The following is a 24,963-nucleotide window of genomic DNA, read 5'->3' as shown; positions in this document are numbered from 1 at the left end:
AACTAGGGCTCTATTTGCTTTGTCATCATATGCATGTCAGTTGATGTCCTGGCTGCTCCACTTCTGGCCCAGTGCCTTACTTATGGACTAAGAAAGCAGCAAAAGATGGCTCAGGTCAGTGGGTCCCCACACTCATGGGGGGACCTGGAAGAAGTCCTTGGATCCTGGTTTCAGAACAACTCAGCTCTGACTGTTGTGGGCATTGGGAAGTAAACCAACAAATGGAAAATTTCTCTCTCTCAAAAAAAAAAAAAGATTTTTTTTAAGAAAATGGGAAATTTTTGTGTAGGAAAAATGTAGAAGCAAGCCTTGAAACAGACCAGCCTTTATGCCTTTTAAGTATTGTCCTTGTTTGATGACCTTGTTAAGGGTGCTCAGCCCTCTCCTGGGGTCAGTTTAGCGGAATCTTCCCTTGTACCAAGGGGGCTGTTTAGTCTAATAACATTGCATTGATAAGTCCTGAGAGGAATTTTAAGCATTCACATTCACAAGGTCCTCACCCAGCACTATCAGAGACAACTGCAGAGGGAGAAGAAATGGGGATATGAGGAGAGAAGCAAGGGATGGTCAAATCCACAAAAGCTCTAGTCTGAAAACAGACTGGGCTCTCTCAGTTGTTTCCTGAGATGTCTGGTCCTTCAGGTGTTATTACATTCACTAAAGTTTGCTACTTCATTTACTGAGAAATAAAATAAAGGGAGAAAGAAAGAGTGAAGGAAGGAAGAAGAGAAAGAGGAAGAGAGAAAGACAAAAAAGAAGAGGAAGGAAAGAAGGAAGGAAGGAAGAAAGGGAGAAAGAAAGAGAAAGAAAGAAAGGGAACAAAAGAAGGAAGGAAGGAAGGAAGGAAGGAAGGAAGGAAGGAAGGAAGGAAAGAAAGAAAATTTTTGGAAAAAAGGAAATAAAGAACAACAGCAACAACAAGAAATTCATTGAGAACAACCCCTGGGATAGAGCAGGCCCCAACATGTAATTGCCATTATTAGTAAGTTGAAAAGTGGTGCAATGGGGCAGAAACTCAGGCAATGCTTGTGGGAGAATAGATTCACTCACATTATAAATGGACCCCTTGCCAGGATCTTTTATAAAGAAAGTGGTGATCCCTCATGTTTATGTGTATGAGCCTTGTAAAGGCCATGTGTTTGTAGGTAATACTCTGTGCATGAATGGGAATACTATTTGTAGAAGATAAAATTAGAAATAACCTACCAATGAGATGCAATGAGAATTAGTTCAAATGTGGTTGATTGGTAAACAGAAAATTGTGAAATTATTGAAATAATTTTAATTTTAGGTTCTACAGGCGTAAAGGAGATGGCAATAACTGACTCACACATAAGGATGAAAAGGGCACAGTTTTCAAGCTGTGGCTGTTTTGTAAACATGAACTGAACATCTCCAAGGAGAGAGAGAGCTGTGACCACGAGGGTCAGCACCAACTTATTATAAATGCCTGGCAAGTATATCAGAATTATTTTATTATTTATCATTATTAATCTTCTTGACATAGAGTCATGTCCCAAGGCTCCATGAGGCATGTAGGAGTCTCTGCTTGTGATTGCTTCTCTACCTTTTCAGTGTTGTAATTGGTAGATACTTGGATTTCCCACTCATCTCACATCCCAGAGTGTACATACCCTATGTAAAAGTCATATATTTGAGAAGAATGCATATGATATTTTATTTTTCATTACAATCTACAGTCTGATACCTGTTATTTACAGCATGTCAAAACTCAATTTACTGACTTCCTTCCTAAATGTCATTCTATAGCTTGCTTTCTTTTTAATAGTCTTTTAGATATATACATTTTATTAGATTGTATTAAAAATAAGTATTTCACTATAGACTCAAATAGATTTATCTGAATATCTGAATATCTTTTCCAATGGATATTTCAAATATACATGTGGTATTCACCGCACAGACAGTGCTTAAATTACTATGATTCACAACAGGGTAAAAACTACACATGCTCAGTAGAAACTGTCTTTTGCCTAAACAGCCATTAGATGAGCTTTTTTTTCCAAGTATAGAGTAATGCATATGTTATGAGTTCATTTATAATGAATTACGGTAAGCTATGATGATTTTTAGGTAAAATATATTGAAACTATTTTCAGCACAGAATATTTTCAATTTCCAAAGAATTTGTCAGGATACAATTCTATTTTAAGTCAAGGAGCAAGAATAATTCAAAAATAGAGTGAAATCGATTTTACCTAATTTACTATTTCCCTTCAAATTTTCAAAATGCATATATTCAAGGCATATTTCAAAGGAATATTATTATTATCTCCCCTTTGAATTTGAGTTAGTTAAAAGTTCAATTACTTCCTGCTCTTCTGATTTCCAAAATGATTTCTGGCAATGTTGGAGGCTCTTAAATTGTTCTCATATGTAAAAGGTAACCACTGGCTTGATGGCTTAGGAATTGATATTTGTAAAGTCTCCAGTTAATGACTCATGAGTAATTTGTTTCATTTTCCTATGTATAGAATGTACATGACAAACCAAATCCATGTTTCCAAATCTTCTGGCTTTGTGGTCTTAGCTCCACATTCTCTGGTTAAGTCCAATTCATCCTTCAGGTCTGGGTTTAAACATCACTTCTTTAACCACATCCTATTCCTGCCACACTGTGTCACATACTCCAGTGACGTGTTCTTTTAGCCATTTCTACCTTTTCTTCTTAGTGTTAATTACAATTTTAAAATTTATATTTCTCTGCATTTAATGTAATTCTATTTCTCTTCCCTAAGAAGGCTTGCATTCTCTCATTCTGATGTATTTAGCTTAGAATAATTCTTGGCTCAGAGTAAAGGCTAAATAAATATTTGGGTAATTGAATATCCAATATCAAAATAATTGAGTGGAACAACGAATGAACAGAAGAAGTGAAAAATCAATGAATGACTAAAGTCTCAAGCACCATGAATACCACATAGAGACATTCAATAAATTGATAGCTAATATTACCTGTAGCAATATTCCTGTAATTCTTTCTATTGGACCAGAATATTGTAATGCATCCAGTCTCTTAACAGGTTCTCAATTTCCAGTACTCTCATTTAACTGATGTATATATTTTTTAGTTGCAGGGAAAAAATTTTCAAGATGTGTTTGTGGAGTTCCTGACACACCAATTCATTGAGTGCCTTTACGTCAAGGGCGTGTCCCAGATGTCCGTCCCATTGGGCGTTAGTCCCCCTCATTACAGCTCCTACAAGTAGCTGCGTTCTCCCCTGCCTGTGGGTCTCTGTACATGCTGTCCCATCAGCATAGAAGACCATCTTCCTTCTCACCTTGTGCCTAATTCTTGCTGGTCCTTCAAGATTTGCTCAGACATCATTTCTATAGGAGATCTTCTGTGATCTACTATTTCTATCAACATTTTTTTTTCATGCAAGAAAAGACACTCAGATATATAAGGCAACATTCCTGCAAAATAAAAATGAAATATATGTAGGTGAATAAGTACATACATATATTCTCATAGATTAACTGTATAATGGAGTGTAGCAGACCAGGAAGTGAAAATAGCTTGCAGTATGCGTTTCTACTTCCAGAGAAACATTAAAATATGCTTCAATAACATGAGCTGGATTTTCTGTCTCTGACTATACTTACAATGCCATGGTGCACGTGTGCAGCAGAATGTTGAAGGTGTACCGGCTGCTGGAAGACTATACTGCTGTAATATATGGGAAGGCAGTGGTGAGAGGTGAAGGTGGGAAAGGAGAAAGAAGGAAAGAGGGAATCCTTTAAACATACAGCACTGTATCATGGGCAATAATAAAAATAGGTTATTTTTCAAGATTTTTTTTTATTTATATTGGAAAGTCCAATATACAGAGAGAAGGAGAAACGGAGAAGAAGATCTTCCATCTGTTGATTCACTCCCCAAGTGGCTGCAACAGCTGGAGCTGCGCCGATCCAAAGCCAGGAGACCGGAGACGCCTCAGGGTCTCCCACGCGGGGGCAGGGTCCCAAGGCTTTGGGCCATCCTCAACTGGTTTTCCAGGCCACAAGCTGGATGGGAAGCAGGGCTGCCAGTATTACAACTGGCGCCCATATGTGATTCCAGCGTGTGGAAGGCGAGGATGTTAACCACTAGGTTACTGAGCCGGGACCTAAAAATAATTTTAAAAAGGCACTCATTAAGATTATATAGTGGCAAAAAGGAAGAACTTTGTTTCAAGAATAATGGAAACAGGGATGGACGTTTGACATGTTGATTACATCGCCCACATGCCATATCAGAAGTGCCTGGGCTTGATATGAACTTTCATCTCCTGACGCCAGCTTCCTGCTAATGCAAACCAAGCAGGTGATGAGATAAGTTGTTGCATCCCTGCTATCTAGATGAGAAACTTGAGTTCATTTCCTGGTTACTGGCCTTGGATTTGACTTAGCCTGTGGTGGGAATGTGGAGATCTCTCTTCTCTCTCTCCCTCGCAAATGAAATAGCAACAATAAAAATAAACCCCAAACAAAACAACTATAATGAAACAGTAAAATGCAAAGACAATACATGAAGTAAAACTGAGACACAAGCCTCTGGCTAGGGCGTGAAATCAGTCTACTTCATGTTTCCTCCTGTCTTTTCCCCCCCAGTATCCTTTCCATGCTTCCTCCTTTCTCTTTTTGTTTATTTTTTGTTTTTGTTTTTAAGATTTATTTATTTGTAGTGGAAAGGCAGATCAGATTTATGGAGAGAAGGAGAGACAGAGAGCAAGATCTTCTATCTGTTGGATCACTCACTAAACTGCCACAAATGACCAGAGCTGAGCTGATCCGTGGGTACAGGATCTGAAAACTTTGGCTATTACCTGTGGTTTTCTCAGGACATAAGCAGGGAACTGGGAGGAAATTGGAGCAGCTATGACACAAAGCAGCACACATATGGGACCCTGCCACTTCCAACGTGAGGATTTAGCCATTAAGCCATCGTGCCAGGCCCTTCCCTTCAGATTCTTCTCTGGACTCATCTTGCACACAACCAGACATGGCATCTAGGCTTTGTCTCCACCTTTATCAGTATGAGCTTCATGACATTCCAACTATAGCGAATGCAAAATTCTCAAGTGGTAAATCCCCCGACAACGGCAGCACTGAAAATCACAGCCACAGCTGCACTGGTGGATTGGCTGGATTTCAATGAAGCACCTCCCTGTTCACATCAGTCAGGATTTTCATGGTTGCTCCTGCTAGTGGCTGTCAGATGAAGAGATGAACAGTGACTGTCAACAGTACTAGGGGTCTCAATTTCACATCATTCTTCTGGGCTCCCAAAATGCACATTATGACACTACATACTTTTTTTCTAATTATATATATATTTACATATATATATATATATACACACACATACACATACATACATAGATACATACATACACAGATTTAAGTCCTAGGGCTTGGTTTCAATTTCTCCACATACTAACTTTCCAATTCTCAGCTTCTAAAGGGAGAGCTATCAGTCACATGCAGTTGGAAAGAGAGTCTGGCCCTCTAACTGCTTATTTGTAAGTTTTAGGTGTTGCGTTGAGAGAAAGAGAGGAGGGAAGAAAGGCAGAAAGAGAGATAGCATGATAGCGAGATAAACTACCTCTGCTAAATTGTTCCTTAAATTCCCATAACTTTTCTTTTGAAACAGGCTTGCAATGAATTCGTCTAAGGTTTAGTCCTTTCTTCATCTCCCCTCTAAGGAACACCCAGTGCAGCTAATACTGTATATCCATACGGCCACATCTTGACTTTCTTTCCTTTTGGTTTGGGGTTGAGCTTTTTAGATCTGCTAAAGCAATTATCTAGTGTCCATCTGTTTTTTCATTCTGATCATTTCCTCTCCAATTCCTTTGTCCCGAGGATGTATGCCTTTAAAGAAACATTCTTCTGGCTTGGTGTTCTGCTGAGAGGGAGAGTAGATGTACATGTTGGATTCATCATCCATTCCCAGAAGGCCCTGGGAACATTGGTTCAACTCTTATTTTTAGCTTCAGTGAAATATGTTTTACATAAAATAAAAATCCACTCAATTATAATATTAGGGTGCTGATGTATATAATGCAGAAGGTGAATGAGGGGTATGGTTGGTGACTAGCCAAAATGTTTTATAAAGATCCATCCTATCTTAATACTGTTAGTTTGTTGTTCCACGAATTGTAATTCAGACTCAGCCTTTTTGGGCTGTCTTCTACTGCCTTTCCAGGTGCATTAGTAGAGAGCTGGATCAAAAGTGAGGCATCAGAAGTGAGGCAGCAGGGAGTCCAGCCAGTGATCTTATTAAAGAGTGAACCAGAAGATGGAAGATCTCTCTCTCTCTCTCTCTCTCTCTCTCTCTCTGTGTAGAATTTTTCAGGAGAGTCAAATCTACAGACAGACAGGGAAGCCATGGAGCCAGAATGAGAGCAATTCTGAACTGTAAATGTGCAAAAGGAAACTTCTTCAGTCAACAGAAGTATTTTAAGACTGGACTGTATTAATAGACATATATTTGCATAAGTTACTACATAATTGTTGAACAGTAACATTACACCGAGTAAATTTCATAATTTGCAAGTGATACTATGATAAACCTATTACAATGAAGTTATCTGGAAGCTTAGGTTTGTTGGAAATAAAAGTGTATAAAAGGTCAAATAAGCAATGATTGGCAGACAGTACCCAGTAACAATGGGAAGAATTGGTAGCTGCTTTGTTAGGTGATGTGTGTATTTTCCAGTTTTTATTTTTCTCAGTAGCATCATACGGTCTATTCCCCTGCATTCATTTTGTGTCCTGCCGATCACTATCAGCATCTCTCTTGCAACCCAGCCAAGCACGTTCTGACCTCTTGATAGAACTTGTAAAACCTTATTACGAGGCCAGAGGCCTCTTCTGTATCTATGAAAGGCATTGGGGGTTATGTAAAAACCTTAAAATGAATTAATGCCATGGAAAAATGTTATTCATTAAGATGAAAGAGCTGTGTGGTTTTCTTGTCGGCCGTGGCTGCGTGTGTTTGAAGATTTACTAGCGAAATAGGGAAAGTTGGCAAGGTCTGGAGCAGCTACTGAATAAGGAGGCTACGGCACATTCCATTTTTGACAAATTGAGAAGAGCAGTTTCTCAATGGTGAAAATCGGACTTGCAACATACATAAACAGATTTGCTTGGAGTTTGGGTGGTGCTTATGTTAGTTTTGTGCACCCAAGGAAAAGTACCTAAATATTTTTTGTGAGAGTCTCCAATCACTTAAGCCTGTGAGCTAGGAGTAGGGCTAGGAGGAGCGCTGCCTTTGTTTGTCTACAGATTTTATAAGCCTTTGGAATGAGAAGCTGTCCCTCTGACATTTCGGAATAGGCAATGCTGTGCAAAACTCCATCAGAGGTGTTGCAATGTCTTCAGATTAACAATGCAAGTGACACCCACATTATGCTCCTTTTCCTCTGATTTTAGAATTGCATTACTGCTTTTATTACTAGGCCTAAAAGTTGCAACTGGGTGAGTTATGAGTTACTGAAGAGGCCACATTCTGGTGGCCTGTGTGCCAGGTCCTCCCTGTAGATCTGTTCCATCTTATTTGGCCTTTTGAATTAAAAGAAACAGTTCTTTTTGAATTTTATAGGCAGCATTTTGCAACCTGAAGGTTTTATACAAATGTCCAAATTCCAGGCTGGTCTTGAAAAGTATGTTACTTAGAACACATGTTCCTGCAAGTCGATATGACACCCTCCCTTAACCAGGCAGAGATCACCTATTGCAATGTGCCCAAGAGGCCACCTCATTCATTTATAGCTCCTTCTGGTCCAAAGATGCTTGGGATGTTTGTGACCCTGCAGACTGTCCAGACATTCCCAATGGCTAACAGCTCATTGCTGCTTTGAGATGCAGAGAATATATGGAACTGCATTTGTTCAATCAGGTTCAAAGCTACTTTGAAAAGCCTCTTGAGTTTCAGAATATTGACACTCTTGAGAAACCTTAGTGGAATAAAGCTTTCTCCTTGAATTTGATTTCTGAAAATAGTAAAAGGAAAGTGTGGAGCCAACTTTGGAGTAAAAGAAAGTGACTGTAAACTAATGAAAACCTGTGTCTGTCAGATGGTTTGTCAGCTGCGCCAAAGGAAACTTCAGAAGATTCACTTACTCTTTGAGGGATCGACTCAACTTCCAATGTAAAATATCCTTTCTCCTGACCTCTTACACTATCAGATGTGTGGGTTTCTTGTGTGTCTAGGGCCTCAATTCTAATTCTTTATCTGATGGTTCTATCCCTTGTCCCCCATCAGGTTCAGAACCGCTTGATGAAAAGTTATATTTTGGTTCATTTAAAAAGCAAGACATTGGTTTTGATTTATTATTTTTTGAAGGTAAGGCTGGAATTTTAAAAAATTTTTATTTAAAAGGCAGAGTGACAGAGAGACACCCACATTCATACCCAGAAAGAGAGTGAAGAGAGGAAGAGAGAGAGAGAGAGAGAGAGAGGAAGAAACAGAGTGAGAAGGAGAAAAAGAGTGAGAAACAGAAACAAAGGGAAAAATGGAGTGAGGGGGAGAAACAAAGAGAGAAGGAGAGAGGGAGAGAGAGAAAGAGTAAAAGAAACAGGGAAAACGGGGTGGGGGACAAAGAGAGGAGAGAAAGAGAGAGAGAAAGACAGACTTTTCCTCTGCTGGTTCACTCCCTAAGTTTCTTCAACAACGTGGAAGGCAGTTGGGAACTCGGTGGTGGTCTTCAAGGATGGCTGGGACTCAAGTACCCGTTGTGCGCATCAACAGCAAGCTGGATCCCAGGCGGATTCATTTAGTTGAGCACTGGCATTCTGATATGTAATCCTGACAGCTTAACTACTGCACCACAACACCAGTTTCTCACTTTTGATCCAGTTTGCAAAGCTGGCAATCAAGAGATTGAACAGAAGCGTTCATGAATGAATGTGTATAGTCGCAAATTATCCCAGCTGGCTATTCTCCAGAGCAGAGCAGCCACTTGATATTGTTTGAACATCCTTTCTCATTTTTAAAAACTGGAATCTGTGTGGCTGCATGTATTTGTAAAACCCCAATGAACGACAGATGAATTGCTTTTAGATTGTGTGCCTTAGTCTCTGAAGTGAGTCCACCTACCGTTTGTTTACCGGCAAGAGGCGCCTCATTGCACACTTTGCGGTCTTGATAGGTGATGAGCAAGAAGTGTAAACGTTGTTGAACCAAAGGTGGAACCAACCCCACCAAGAGCAATAGCCGTGTCACAGTTCAAACACAAGGCCTATCTTACTCAGCATTCCGGACTGCCTTAAGATTTTTGATACTTTAAATCAGGTGTCAGTGACAACCTCAGGAGCGTCTGAAGCCGTCTCAGTGGAAAAATCTAGAAGACTACTAAGTAATCTCCCCAAACGGCAGGATCAACTAAACCCCAGAAACCACACAAAACCGTGGAACACCTACGTCTTTTAAGACTGACCCTGGGCAGTGGAAGCAAGGCTTGGTGGCTGCAGGGCTGTGGGGTGGGAGTTCATTGTTCGATTCTATGCTGGAAGGAAAGTGGCTTTACCGCAGCCACCTGCATCTCTGAGAACTAGCCCGCCGTCCTGTTCCGAGCCCCATCTCCCTCCTTTGCGCCTTAGGGGCAGCCGTACCCTTCGGCTCCTGTCCTCTCTATTTTGGAGCCGCGTGATCTCATGCCCTCGGTCGCCGGGCGCAGCCTGCGCTACCAGGCCAAGCAGGATGATCAGCGCGAGGGTCGGGCGGGTGCCCGGGGCGAGGGAGGGAAGGCTGGGGCAAGTTCAAGGCGCGCCCACGCCGAGCACTCAAAATAACCGGCGCGCGGAGGGCCCCAAATCAGACAGGAAGCTAAATAATCCGGGGCGTAGAGCGGCTCTCCCCTCACCAGGAGCGCAGGGCGGAGGGACAGGAGCCCTGGGTCTGACCGCGAGGGGCGGCGCGGCGGGCCGGGGCGGGGCCGACTAGGGGCCTATTAAAGGCGCTGCGGGGCGACGGGGCTGGAGAGCCCAAGGCCACCATGGAGCGGGACGGCTGCGCTGGGGGCGGGAGCCAAGGAGGCGGCGTCGGCAAGGGCGTGCACGTCTCCCTGGAGGGCCCGGCGGGCAACGGCCGTGACCGGAGTCATGGCCAAGCCGCCGGGACGCCTGGGGACCCGCAGGCTGCCGCGTCCTTGCTGGCGCCCATGGACCTGGGGGAGGAGCCCCTGGAGAAGGCGGCGCGCGGCCGCACGGCCAAGGACCCCAACACCTACAAAGTGCTGTCGCTGGTAGGTTGGCGGCGTCGGGCGCTGGGCCCGGGAGGGCGGGACGGCGGGGACGGAGATTGGCATGGAGCTCTGCTCTCGGTCAATACGGGGACCCCGAGAGAGACCCCGGCGAACAGCTCCCCTCACCTGCGGGCTCGGCCCTGCCACCTCTCAGGAGCGCTCGCAGCGCTGTCCCTTCCCCTCATTCCCGCGGGACCTGCCGCTGTGGCTTGCAGTGAGGGTGCTTCTGAGAACCTGTTCACGAGAGCAGACTGGGACCACGAGCATCCTTAGAAACATCGCTAGCCTCCCCAAATCCTAAGAGCACAGGGTTTGAGAGAGAAAATGATCAGCCCGGGAGTTGTTGGCCCGAAAAAAAAGTTCTGCCTCTTGGGGAGGCTCTGGGTGCGGTATTGAGGACTCTCATTAACTGCTTCCTGCTGAAAAGATAGACCAGAGTTCTTGAAATGGTATCAGGACCCTGGAAAACACTTTGTCTTTTGGCTCGGTTTTGGAATTTCCTTGCAGCTGCTCAGGCATTCCATCAGTATTCACATTATGCCACTGTGAAGAAGCGTTTGTGATTCTTGCCCACTCTTCGACCCATAGGCCCCAAAGTTCGCGTTTCTCACAGAGCTATTGTTCTTCACTCTTGTGATGGCAGTGAACTTCATGAGATGGAGTGGTGTTGGAGAAGGGAGTGTTTTCTTTCTACATCGATGGTGGCAGAACTGACGGCTTTGGGGTCCTGAAATGTTGGTTTCTTAGACGTTTCGAGCACAGGCCTTGCAAGTTGCTTGTTGTAAGTGGGAGGATCGAATGCCGCAGTGTGTGCAGGGACCACAAAACTGAAGGACCAAACCAAAGCAAGCCCTTCACAGACTTCTGTGAATGGCACTGCCACTTACCAATATGATTGGACAGCGCTATGTTAAGAAACGATTCTTGAAGTCTCCCTTTTTTGTGTTACTTTTCTCACTATGTGCTAGGTGTCAGAGAAAGGTTGTGACACTTTGAGGATCCAAAGACTTAGGAGATAATGTCACACACTTAGTATTAAAAATCATCCAAGGGTTCGAAGAATAGGTGTTCCAGTCAAATCGTGTGTGCATGTCAGGTTATATTTTTGCATCATAAATCACTAAGTCTTTAATACACAATAGTGATGAGAACCTTTTTTTTTTTTTTAGTTTATTGAGCCACTCTTTTGGTGTGCTTCTTAATGGAAGGGTAGACTTCGCAACACAGCTGTTTAGTATTAGTATATTCACATGGTTAGTGTTGTAAAGCGTTCAAAAGCTGTGCATTGAATCTGTGTTGAAATTACAGTGTCGTTGCTTACTGCTTACTGTCTTAAGTCCTGACAAGTTCTCCAATTGTTTATTCATTTTTTTCAGTCTTTCCTATCCATGCAATGAGATATGTAAGAAGTATCAGCGAAGACCTTGAACCTTTGGAATAAGCTTTTCTTCTTTCCTGTTTGCGGCTTGCTCGGCAAGCAGCCTTGTCTCTGGACATTTGGCATGCAAGTGTCCTAGGGCTCTTCCGTTAGTAGACCCTTCATGGGTGTGTACTGTTTCTGTATATGGATGGGGACTTTGGCTGTAAAACACATACTGATCTGAGAAGAATTCTGTTTTCTTTGATGGGATAGGACATTAATCCAAAGGTTATGTCCTGAATTTGAAATTTGAAATTTTTGCAGATTCAACTGGTAAAGTCTATGCAAACATTCCAAAAGTCCAAAACCATTTTGATCAGAAGTCTTTCTGGTGAGGGATCTTCAACTTATCTATGTAATCAAATAATTACTTTTAGTGAAAATTTATTTCATTATGGCTCTGAAACTGAAAGCTCTTATAAATTTCCCTTTGCTGTTTTCACACCTGTCTTCTCCCAGGTCTTTCCCAAAATAGATGTGAAGTAGGATTTGATCGTTGAGAGTTGTGGGGTATGTTTTCTAGAGAGAACCTACAATTAGGGAATCTCTTTATTTGCTTTGAATGAAACCTCAGCATACATTTCATGTAGCTGAGGAATCAGACTGGACTACTTGAATTCTGGAACTGAGGTTGGAGGAGCCACGTACGTTCTCCTCAGCCACATAGTGTTCTATCCAGCAGACCAAGCACAGGACCTTAGGAGAGATGACTTGCCAGTGGTTACATGACTGCTACACTTTTCAGCAATTCTCCCAGCAGCACTGAACTGTCGTAGATGTGTAGGAAAGGAGGAAGAAGGGAAGGTCTGGCCTCCCCTGCCTCTCTCCAGGGTGGTGTTCAATCCTGCATTATCTCTGTTCTAGAGACTTTAGGCCCTGAGCCCTGGGAATGCTTATGTCTAGGCGCTGAGCCAGACTGAGGAAGACAGCAAGTGGGAAAAACAAGCAGTGCTTTCTATTGCCTTAGGGGATGTGTTAACTACAAAATGCCTTGCCTGGGTTCCAAATCAAGCTTTAAGCTCAGTGAAGCGTTTCACTGAGGTTAGATTGCAGGTTTAGGAGGGCACTTCAAAATGTTTTGAGAAAAATGGAAATAAAAATCTGAGCTTACTTTATATGCCAAATGTTTTTGAAATCTACTTTCTTTTCGTAATATACATTTTCACAATACACAAAATGCATTTTTTTTGCAGCAGAGTAAATTTGCACTTTAAATTTCATTTTCCCCCACAAGCCTTTGAAATCACCTTGTATTTGAAATTGTGTTCTTGTTCCCTAACATAGTTTTAAAGGAGTCAAGTATTTTCCAGCTACATTGGCAGTACATTTTTTTTAAGTTTTGTTTTTAATGTTGTTTACATAATTGAAAGAGATGCATGCCCATGCGGGCCTCTGGTTAGGGTGGGGAGAGTCAGGGATGGAGGAGGGTAGGTGGGAGATATGTTTCAGTCTTTTTTTTTCCCCTCCTGTGTCTACAGGGTAGCAAGGGGATAGGGCTACTTCTTGCTGTCAAACTACACCAACACCTGGGGCTGCGAGGTGGTCCTTTGATGATGCCTGATGTGGGAAGAGGATATTACTTGTGAGAAGTTGTTGGTTTCATTGTCTACTGTTTGACAAAGTCTGCTTTAGTGCATCCACAGACCCAGGTTAGCAGTACATTTCTCCAGTTAGCTCTTCCCAAGTGTTTGTATTTTTTGTGACCTTCTGCTGTGCTTTCAAGTACAAGTATGTGTGTAGTTGTAAAGGGCCGTGTGTGTGTGTGTGTGTGTGTATGTTAGACTACTTTTCCATGAAAATTCTTTGCAAGTGGCAGGAGTTGGTAGACCTTGCTTACTGCAGAGTCGGGTGTGAATATTATTTTGAAATTTTTTGAAGGTGAATTTTTGAAGATTAATAGATTTGTTTGAAAGAGAGAGAAACAGACTGACTTACACAAAAATTTATATACACATAGAGAGAGTGCTACTGTGTGCTGGTTTGCTCCCTGATACCCTTATGGCCTGGGCCGAGCTGAGCCCAGCAGCTGGGACTTCAGTGCAAGTCTGCCAGGTAAGTTACAGGAGTCCTGTTGTTTGAGCAGGCACTGTTGCCCCTCGGGGGTTGCATTGGATTTGAACCTTGGCACACTAATGTGATGGCTATCCTAACTTCTTTGCAAGATGGCCACCTCTGGGTGTGAATATGATTGATTTTGTTAGTTTCCTTCCCTTTTCCTTGAATACAACATGAAGATTAGCCATGATAAATGGAATCGAGATGACTTTATTTATAAAGTTTAATAGCTCTCTCGCAATAGTTTAGCATTTTATTTTAAAGTGGCCAGAGCATCTTAGGGCCAAGAAAGTCTCCTGTTTTTCTCTGTAGCATGTTTTTATTTTTCCTCTGTCCTGACAAAATGCTCCAAAGATTTCTAGGAACTCAAGAATATTATGCTTACTACAGATTGTAAGGTGGTTCCTAAACTCAGTGTCAGCTTTTGATTGGCTGAGCAAACATACTTTGTTTAAAGGTATACAGAATGATACTTAATGGGAAAGGAAATATGGGAAGACTCCAGGTCCATGTGGCTTGTGATGCTAAGGATTTCTGGTATCAATGATGATGTCTAAGAAGGTATTTCATGAGTAGCCAAAACCTGCAGGTGAGCATTAACTAAACACTATTTCTCAATAGTGTATCCAAGATTTTGCGAGGTGGTTTTGTTCTTTTTGATTTTTTAAAATGTATTAGAATGGAAAAGTATGGCATTATGATAGAAAGCCATTTTGGAGGGAGTGAACTTTGATTTGTGTGTCTCATTTATGGATCAGTCATTTGCTCACAAAAATATCTGAAGACTTCACAGCAACCTAACTGGCAATCATTTTGTTAATATGATTTGGAAGCGTTAGAGGTCATTCTATCTTAGTTTTCAGGAGAATCTTTTTCAGAAAGTAGGTTGTTCTAAAGCAGGATTCTTTCCCTAAGAAATGTTTTTGGCCTCACAAAATGTGTTGGGCCTTAGTGAACCGTCTGGGGCCTGTGATCTGTTACGGAAAGAGAGACAACAGGAAAGAAATTCAAGCAGTTTTTTTTTTTTTTTTTTTGATGCTATTAAGCAGCAACATAAATACAACTGTCATGATAAGATGATTCCAAGTAGGGTCTTGCAATGCTCCAGAACATCATTATGTGATTTGGCTAGATATGTTTATTATTGAAAGATAACACAAAGTTTCAGTCCAAATATTTAGATGTCCTTTCTCAATGTGTGGTCTGTGGATCTCTAGGGATTCCCCAAAAGCTTTACAGGGCACTCAGAAGTAAACATTATTTGAAAATCAACAGTGCAGCAGCTATTTACCCATCCACTAGGTTGGTGTTTACCGTGAAGGCGTTGAAGGAGTGAATGGTGAAACTGCTTGCAAATGAGCGGAAATTAAGGCAAAGTCATCCTTTGTACAAGGAGTCATGCCTATACAGTAAAAAGAGCTTCATTCACTTAAAAGAATGTCTAACTGAAATAGCAAATACATACTTCTTGTAAATGATTTTACTAAATCTCAAGCTTAAATCACTTGTCTTTTTAAAGTTCTTTTGACAGTGTTGGAAGTACTCAAGTACTGTTGCTTTGTTGAAGCAACAAGTGATTGTTGAAGTTGCAATTGAACTACCTCCTTTATGCTGTGTTTCATAGGACACATTTTTCTTTAAGAGGACTGCTCTCATTTATGTGATTATTTGCACATGTTTTCTGAAAAATGAATGACATTAATTAATCAATTCAAGGAAAACAAATATATCTGATGCTTATGGTCATAGTTGTGCTTTCAAAGAGTAATACAAAATTTTTTTTATAGATTTATTTTATTTTTATTGCAAAATCAGATTAACAGAGAGAAGAGACAGAGAGGAAGATCTTCCATCTGATAATTCATTCCCCAAGTGGCCGCAATGGCCAGTGCTGTGCCGATCTGAAGCCAGGAGCCAGGAACTTCCTCACGGTCTCCCACGCGGGTGCAGGGTCCCAAGGCTTTGAGCCGTCCTTGACTATTTTCCTAGGCCACAAGCAGAGAGCTGGATGGGAAATGGAGCTGCCGGGATTAGAACTAGTGCCCATATGGGATCCCAGCACGTTCAAGGTGAGGACTTTAGCCGCTAGGCCTCCGCACCGGGCCCAATACAAATTTTGAGAAGTTATTATATGCCAAGGTGGACTTCAGAACTCCCAATCCATAAGGACTTTCATAATGAAAATGATAAAGATAGTATATTATGTGATTTTTTTCCATATTGTTTAATGGCTTTGTCAATATTTTTGGAAGAACTGTGTTACTCAGGGATTCAGTATTTTCCAGAGAAACAATAGATGATGTTACCAAATTATGTATTGGCATAAACAGCATTCAAAGTAGATTAATAGATTTTTTTTAAAGATTTTATTGTTATTGGAAAGCCAGATATATAGAGAGGAGGAGAGACAGAGAGGAAGATCTTCCATCCGATGATTCACTCCCCAAGTGAGCCGCAGTGGGCCCGTGCGCGCCGATCCGATGCCGGGAACCAGGAACCTCTTCTGGGTCTCCCACGCAGGTGCAGGATCCCAAAGCCTTGGGCCGTCCTTGACTGCTTTCCTAGGCCACATGCAGGGAGCTGAATGGAAAGTGGAGCTGCCGGGATTAGAACCGGCGCCCATATGGGATCCCGGGGCGTTCAAGGCGAGGACTTTAGCCGCTAGGCCACGTCGCCGGGCCCTAGAGTAATAGATTTTAATGTCACAGTTTTAAAAATTGATTCATGAAGTTCCAAGTTTCAAATGGCAGTTTATTGTTAGACATTAACACCTGGAGAATTTGGAAATAATCTTGAGGAATGTACACAATAGTCTGATAAGTTTTCTTAGGACTGTCAGTGATGTTTGTATGCACAATGGGTTCCTGAGACCAAAACTTTTGAGAATATCTGTTTTATGGAATGGTGTGCATTCAGACGAGAAAAGGGAGAAAGATTAAGACCAGTATGTTCTTAACTCCAATGAGATTGACCTACATTCAGAACTCTACTAACAACATCTGTTGGTGTGGATGTGCGGGAGAAATGTATCCTCCTTCACTGCTGGTGGGAGTGTATGCTAGTACAACCACTATGGAAATCAGTATGGAGAGTGCTTAGAGAATTGCAAATAAGCCTGCCATATGACCCAGCTATCCCACTCCTAGGAATAATATACTCAAATAAAATGAAAATTACATGCGAGAAGGGAATCTGTAATCCTATATTTAAGCAGCACAATCTACAACAGCAAAGATGTGGGAACAATCCAGATGCCCATGCGGAGAGGAGTGGTTAAAGAAACTGTGGTACGTCTACTTCATGGAATATTATTTAGCCATTAAAAAGAATGAAACCATACCATTTGCAACTAGATGGACCCAACTAGAGACTATTATGTTCAGTGAAATAAGTCAATTCCAAAAGGACAAACACCATATGTTCTGTCTAGTATAAGAAAATCATCATGCATATTGTAAGTTTAATAATTGGTTCCATACTGTATTTTGGCTGCATCCCATGTGTTTTGATGTTTTTTGATTTCATTTTCATTTCTTTCAAATACTTTTTTTTCTCTTGTCGAATTCAGTGCTGGCTTATAGATATCGCAGTGACATCATTTTACCCAAGAGGCTTTTGTGTTTTCTTTTTGTCACCCATGCATTGGTTAGTCAGTGGTTCGTTTTGTTGACTCCATGGTGCTGTAATTTTGTTGTTGTTGTTCTAATTCATGCTGATTACTGGCCTTATTTCGTAGCTTCTCATTTAAGGGAATGTATAGTGGTAGAGTAATATCCAGATGTGGGAATACAATGTAATACACATCTTTGCTTCCAAATCAAAGATGGACTCCCAACGAAACTATTAGACATGTGTAAACAATGGGATTCTGGGCTGTCTGACATTGTCCGTACTAGCAATGTTGGGACACACTTAAATAATAGACTGATGGAATCATGACTCCTTATGAAGGACCATACTTTTGTAACAATGTGGGGAAAATCAGCTGGGGGGTGGGATTTTGAGCGGTGGAAATCCAAGACTCTACAAAAATGTACCATAAAAATAAAAAATTCAAAAAAATTCCCCCGAAAAGATCTGTATGAAGAATTAATTAATCATTATGGTGTTTTTTTTTAAAGATTTATTTGTTTTATTGCAAAGGCGGATATACATAGAGGAGGAGAGACAGAGAGGAAGATCTTTCGTCCGATGATTCACTCCCCAGGTGAGCCACAACGGCCGGTGTGCGCCGACCCGAAGCCGGGAACCAGGAACCTCTTCTGGGTCTTCCACGCGGGTGCAGGGTCCCAATGCATTGGGCTGTCCTCAACTGCTTTCCCAGGCCACAAGCAGGAAGCTGGATGGGCAGTGGAGCTGCCGGGATTAGAACTGGCACCCATTTGAGATCCCGGGGTGTTCAGGGCGAGGACTTTAGCCGCTAGGCCATGCCGCTGGGTCCAATCATTATGATGTTTTAATGACCCTAACCATGGGGTTGGATAGGTGCTACTACTGGTTGCATCTGGTCCCTTCTCTGCCTTGGATAGACATGAGTAGCCACATTATCATTGTATGTACAGAACACTGCATACTTATAGCTTATTACTTCCTTCATGGGTGCAGCTTTGCTTCATCAGCCTACATCTGTTTTTGTGGCTTATACTTTTAATTAATTTATTTTTATATACCACAGGGTTTTATACTTTTTTGGGGTTAGCATAGAATATTTGTGCATATTTATGTAGCACAATGTGGTATTTTAAGACATTCATGCTGTTTGTGTTCATTGCCTTGTGCTAGTTAGCATTCCTATTTCCTTTGAGTCATTCTTTCTAGTTCTTTATAAAATACATAATGTTTTGTTGTGAACTGTAGTCTTTCTGCTATGCTATACAATGCTGGAATAGATCCTTTCTCTCTAATAGTGCTCTGGCACCCATCATCCAACTTCTGTTTGTCCCTTTTCCCTCCCACCATTCTCAATCACTAGTTGTACATCACTATTGTACGTCACAAAGACATTTTGCTTTTTTTTCTTTTTAGTTTGCACCTGTGATGAAAAAGCATATAGTATTTGTCTTTCTGTGTCTGGCTTATTTCATTTAATACAATGTCCCTCAGTACCTTTTATTTTGTTTTTACATGACAAGATTTTATTCTTCTTCTAAATGACTACTATTTCCTTGTGTATATAAACATTTTATTTATCTTTCATTTTTGATAGTTATGAATGTTGATTACACATTGTGTCTATTGTACTAGTGCTGCAAAAACCTGAGAGATCGGGTGTCTTTTATAATGCCAGTTTCAGTTCTTTCATCTGTATATACCCAGAAGTGGGATGGCTGGATCATATGGTAGATCTACTTTTGGTCTTTTGAGGAACTTCCGTTCTATTGTCCATAATGGCTATATAATTCAAATTCCTATCTTTTCTTTACATTGTTGTCAGCATTTTAAAGAAATAGGCATTAAAACTGTGGTGAGATGCTATTTCATTGTGGTTTGATTTTCATTTCCAAGATGGCAAACAATATTGAATATTTTTTCATAAGATTATTCAGTATTCTATCTCCCCTTCTGACAAACGTTTAGGACGAGTGATCATTTGTAATTGGACTATTTTGGTTTGGTTGTTTTTTACTTTAGTAAATTTATTTTGTCTTTTGGTGATGTTTACGTAGTTGAGATGGGTGTGTGCCCACGTGGACCACTGCTCAGGGTGAGAAGGTCAAGGGATGGGGGAGTGGGTGAGATGATTGCTGCTGATTTTTGTTTGTTTCTTTTTTGTGTTTTTCTTTTTTTAAAGATTTATTTATTTTTGCTGGTAAGGCAAATTAGATTTACAGAGAGAAGGAGAGAGGAGAAGAGATAGAAAGATCTTCCATCTGCAGGTTCACTCCCTAAATATCTGCAGTGGCTGGAGCTGAGCCAATCTGAAGCCAGAAACCAGAAGTGCCTCTGGATCTTGCATGTGGGTGCAGGTTTCCAAGGCTTTGGGCGTTTCTCGACTGCTTTCTCAGGCCATAAGCAAGGACCTGGATGGGAAGTGGAGTAGCGGGGATGCGAACCCGTGCCCATATGGGATTCTGGTGCTGGCAAGGTGAAGATTTAGCCATTGAGCCATGGCATAGATCCTGTTGGTTGCATTTTAAGTTCATGTTTTTTTCTGTGAACACCTTGAAGATTGTGTTGAGACATAGGGTCAAGATTCAATGTTATGTGTATGAATATTTAGTTTTCCTGAAACCGTTAGTTTTTGAAATGTACCAAACCTCTGTTATTTTAAAGACAGAGACCCACAGAGAGAAGTTCCGTCCACTGGTTCACTCCTCAAATATCCCCAACAGCTGTGGTTAGGTCTGGCTGAAGCCAGGAGCTTACCTGAGGTCTCCCATGTGAGTCACAGGAGTCCAAGGATGTGAGCTATCACTCGCTGCCTCCCATAATGCACATTAGCAGGAAGCAGAACCAAGACTGCAACTTCAATGTGGGAGGTGGGTGGCCTAAGGCTGTCTTATGACTTGTGTCGAATTGCCTGCCCTCCACTTGCAGCATCTTTTATGCAAGGCTGCTCTTTCTCCAGTGTGTGTTTTTGGTTCCTTTGCCATAATGCCTGCACTTTAATTGCCCTTTCTTTACCATTCACTGGCTTGTCCTTTCATTTAATTGTTCTTTATTGGCATCAGCCCGGCCCATTTTCTGTCTTTCTTATCACCTGACAATATTCAGATGTTTTACTACCTACTCCATCCACTCTTTAGAATATCGCACAATTTCTCTTTACATTATGCCATCGCTAAAATTCTTCAAAGTTTCCATGGTACCATCTTCTTGACAGTTCACAGAATACTTGACGTAAAACCAAAACAAAGCGATATTGTCCCGGGCTCTTTAAGGTGATGCTGAATTAGGTTAAATGCCATTGGCACAGACTTTGTTCCATAACACTTCATAATGCAAACACACTGGCACCCTTTAAAGTATCATCCAACATTATAAAGATGAAAATCTCTGGAAGACTTGGAAACATGTGAATGAAATACATTCCTGCGGGCAAGGGTGTGGATTAGGATAATTAGGAATAGTGTATATTGTGCAGCTTTTTTTTGGGGTTAACTATGGCAGGTACTGCTCAACAATTCTACTTGTACAAGAATTACGTAAATAGCTGACCAGTTTAAAGGAAGTATGTGTGAAGAATGTGAACATATGTAAATATTCATACTTTTTTTTCCTCTTGGGAACTTTGAAAGAAAAAGAGAACATTGGCTTTTTCAGAATGATTCCAACAAAGGTCTTGTGAGAAAGGATCCTGTATAGACTGAGCTTGAAATCACAAGAATTCTCTGTGGTGCGACCTTTGGATGGTTCCTTTACTTTTCAGACTTTCAGTTTCCTTACTGATAATATGCGGGATTTAGATGATGTAGATTTCCACCAGTCTAAATTGTACAGAGAGCTTGCAGTATTTCTTTCCTTGAAGTAGGGACATGTTGCAGAAAATTCAGAAACCATGAAACCCATAAAGAAGAAAAATTTAAGTCATCAGTTCTAACTGCTGTTAGCATTCTCCCCAAGACTTTTCTAGTGAATATGTTATTTAATAGAAATGGACTAATGTTATGTATTTTTTCATTTATATTCAGTGTGAGATTTTACCATCACTAGACTTTCTTTGTTTTTTAATGATTTCTTTGTTTTATTTGAAAGGCAGAGTTGCAGAGGGAGAGACAGCGAGTGCTCCCTCCTGCTGGCTCACTGCCCAAATGGTCACAATGGCTAGAGCTGAATTGGTCTGAAGCCAGGAACCAGGAACCTCTTCTGGTTCTCCCACAAGAATATAGGGGCGGAAGCACTTGGGCCATCTTTTGCTGCTTTTCCAGGCACATTAATAGGAGTCGTACTGGAAGTGAAACAGCTGGGGCTCAAACCTGCATTCGTATGGGATTCTGGAGCCATAGGTGCTGGCTGCACTACCATAGGTGCTCACTACATCACAGCAGCAGCTGGACTTTTATATTGTGCCTTTTATGAGTAAGGCTTTTGAGCATCCTACTAACTTTGGTAGCAATTTTTCAAACTCTTTTTACTCAAGCTTTAGACATGGTCCCCAAGAAGTTTTGTTTTTTTAATACATGTTTTGTGTTTCATTTACTACTCACCTCTATCATGTATATACTTTTCTTATGGGAAGAGCATTAGTTTTTCTAAAAGAATTACTTCCCTGCAATATGTTTCTACTCAGAATTTTTCAGAGACAGCAACAGTATATGTGGGAAAATCCACATATCTGGGACTGTTCTTTTTTAGGGTTATTTCATACCACTGAGAAACAGATCTTATTAATTGAGGATTTATTTCATGAACAATTTTAACGATTTGGAATAGACCCAAACATTCATGACATACATGTATTACCATTTATTAATATTTATCAACTGCTTAGAGTAGACCCTTGCACAGAGTAAGTAGTGCATGAGTGTTCGTTAAATAAACACACACCTTTGTTGATGTTAGTATCTGTCAAGTCCTCTGCCAAGTGCTTTATCTCCTTCAATGGGCAATCCTGTGAGGGAGGTGGGACCTGCCTTGTTGGATGGTGAGTAAGTCTTGTGTTTCACCTGTACATCCTCAGTGTCTGACATGTTGTTTAGGACGTGCATATGTGACATGCATCACTTGAATTTAGAAGTTTACAAGGTCTAAGTATTTTCAGCCATCTGCTCTTACGGTCAGTTTAGAGAGTCAGTAAAAGAGCTCAAAGTGCATGTCGCTCTGCAGTGACTCAGCTTGCTGCAACAGATCTTTCCTTACAGACAGACCCCAGCTCTATGGCTCCGCCCTAACTCTGCTGCGTACACTGTGTATAGACTACTTCTGTTCCCCATCCCAAGACTGAGCTTCTCACCTCCCCTTCTTTATCCAACACCAGGTTCACTCTTGGATCCATCATGAAAGATTCCTTAGCTGTTCTTTGGCCCCATGTCTCCTGTCTCTGAACCACTCAATTGCCATTTAACCATAGAGAGCGTAAGGTCAGAGGTTAAGGAATAGATTCTATAGCTGGACTGCTGGGGCAGAAATTCTGTCTTTGCCAGTAACTGTTGTGTAACCTCCAGCAAGTATCTTAACTCTTCGGTGTCTTGATTTTCTTACTTGTCTGCCAGTTATAGTAATGATGGCTACGTCACAGGTTTGTTTCCAAGATCAAATGAAAATTTTTTATATATAACTTAGTTAGGCTTGATAGGCATAAATACCAGATAAGAGTTTATTATTGTTGTTGTTGTAGTCTGTAACTTATTCACCAGAGATTTAGAGTTTCTACTGTGCCAATATCCGTATGCAAGAGGCAGAGAGCTGACTGGTCACAGAAAAAGATGTACTTCTCTGTTCTCATGGTCTGGTGCTAGGGGACCAGATATTCTTGTCAAGTTACAGAAGGCAGTCTTAAGTTGCCAATGTGATAGGCACTACCTAGAAGCTATATACATGGCTGTGAGACAGAGAGGGAAATTGTTCTGATCATGGAGATCAGATAAGGGGTCCCTTTGGAAGACACGAATGTGCGGTAGAGGTTCCTGGAAAGATACAGTAACGTAGGTCAGGGTCAACGGATGAGCTGGAACATGGCCCACCCTGAACTGGGATAAAGCAGAGTGTTTGGCATGCAGGGCTGAGTGGTGTCCCGTTAAAGGGCAGGAGGCTGGGAATGATGGCTGGGGTTAACTCCAGGCCAGACCCTGTAGATCAGCTGAGGGATTTTGCCATTGGTTTTTAACAGTAATCGGATCACTAAAATCTTTAGTGTTTTGTTTGCACATTTTTCAAAAATAAACACAAAGTATTCCAAAAGTTATTTCAAAGAAGAAGTCCCATGTAAACAAACCACATGAACTTACCTGTACTTACTGTTTATTCCAGCTTTGTTTTTCATCTCTGAACTATTGTCACCCATATGGACAAGACATCTGCCCTGGCAAGAGAAACAAGGCTTTGGATAAGACCGATAAGGTTTTATCTTTGAGTCCATCCACTTTGTCCTTTGCTTCATGGTGTAAAGAGCTGTCCTCTTCCTTAATTATATTTTCCCCGTTCATACTTATAAGATTAATTAACCTTAATTCTTTTTTTACTAAAGTCATTTAGTACTAACTTTATGATCCTTATCTTTTTTTTTTTTTTAAGATTTTATTGTTATTGGAAAGCCGGATATACAGAGAGGAGGAGAGACAGAGAGGAAGATCTTCCATCTGATGTTTCACTCCCTAAGTGAGCCACAACGGGCCGGTACGCGCCAATCCGATGCCGGGAACCAGGAACCTCTTCCGGGTCTCCCACGTGGGTGCAGGGTCCCAAAGCCTTGGGCCGTCCTCAACTGCTTTCCCAGGCCACAAGCAGGGAGCTGGATGGGAAGTGGAGGTGCCAGGATTAGAACCGGCGCCCATATGGGATCCCGGGGCTTGCAAGGCGAGGACTTTAGCCGCTAGGCCACGCCGCCGGGCCCGATCCTTATCTTTTTAAGAGACAAATGATTTTCAGGATTTTGGTGGCAATTAAGATATTTTATTTATTTATTTAAGAGGCAAAGGGAGAAGACACACACACACAGATATTCTTTCTGCTGTTTCATTGTCCAAATGGTGATAAAAATCAGAACTGATCTAAGCTGTAGTCAGGGGTCTGGAGCTAGAAACTTTATCCTGATCTTCTACATGGTGGCAGAAGTCCAAGTGTTTGAGCCATCTTCTGCTGTCTTTCCAGCTGCATTAGTAGTAAGCTGGATGGGAAGTGGAAAAGCAAGGATTTGAACTGGCTCTGCAAGTGGTAGGACCTACTACACTACTGTGCCTGTCCCTGAGACAATTTTTGTTCTTAAATAGCTTGAAATTAACTGAAGCAAATCTAATCCAAGTAGTTTTCGCATCTAGGAAATGAGAATTGTGAAAAACATGAACTCTCAAAATGGAGAGTTATTTGCTTATATCAAATTTAACCTTATGCCTTGGGCTGTGTTTGTTTCTGTCTGTTTCTGTCTATCAATCTGTGTATTTATGTCAGGTCCAATCAGTAAAACCAGAGTCATGCTTGGTGATTTCATTAAGAGAATTTAATATAGGAAATAAATTACAAAAGTGTTGGGACGGCTTAGAGCCAAACAGGGGGCGGTAGGATCATGAGCTCATCCAGAGAAAAGTAACAGGAGCAAGCTGCCAACAACTTGAGGGCTGGACAGGCAACGGGGGAGTT

General features: G+C 41.4%; 1 protein-coding gene across 1 annotated transcript in view; it reads left to right on the top strand.

The window, feature by feature from the left end:
• The first annotated feature begins 9,966 nt into the window (after positions 1–9,966).
• ENPP1 (ectonucleotide pyrophosphatase/phosphodiesterase 1) overlaps positions 9,967–24,963 on the top strand; it is a 75,168-nt gene continuing 60,171 nt past the window's right edge. Inside the window, exon 1 of the mRNA XM_058674032.1 lies at positions 9,967–10,253. Within this exon, the coding sequence (XP_058530015.1) occupies positions 10,005–10,253 (249 nt within the window). The 5' untranslated portion in view covers positions 9,967–10,004. The remainder of the gene's footprint in view (positions 10,254–24,963) is intronic.

This window comes from Ochotona princeps, chromosome 1 (assembly GCF_030435755.1).
Source record: "Ochotona princeps isolate mOchPri1 chromosome 1, mOchPri1.hap1, whole genome shotgun sequence".
NCBI classification, from domain to species: Eukaryota; Metazoa; Chordata; class Mammalia; order Lagomorpha; family Ochotonidae; genus Ochotona; species Ochotona princeps.
The sequence above is the reverse complement of the archived record's forward strand: the minus strand, read 5'-3'. Positions and strand labels throughout refer to the sequence as shown.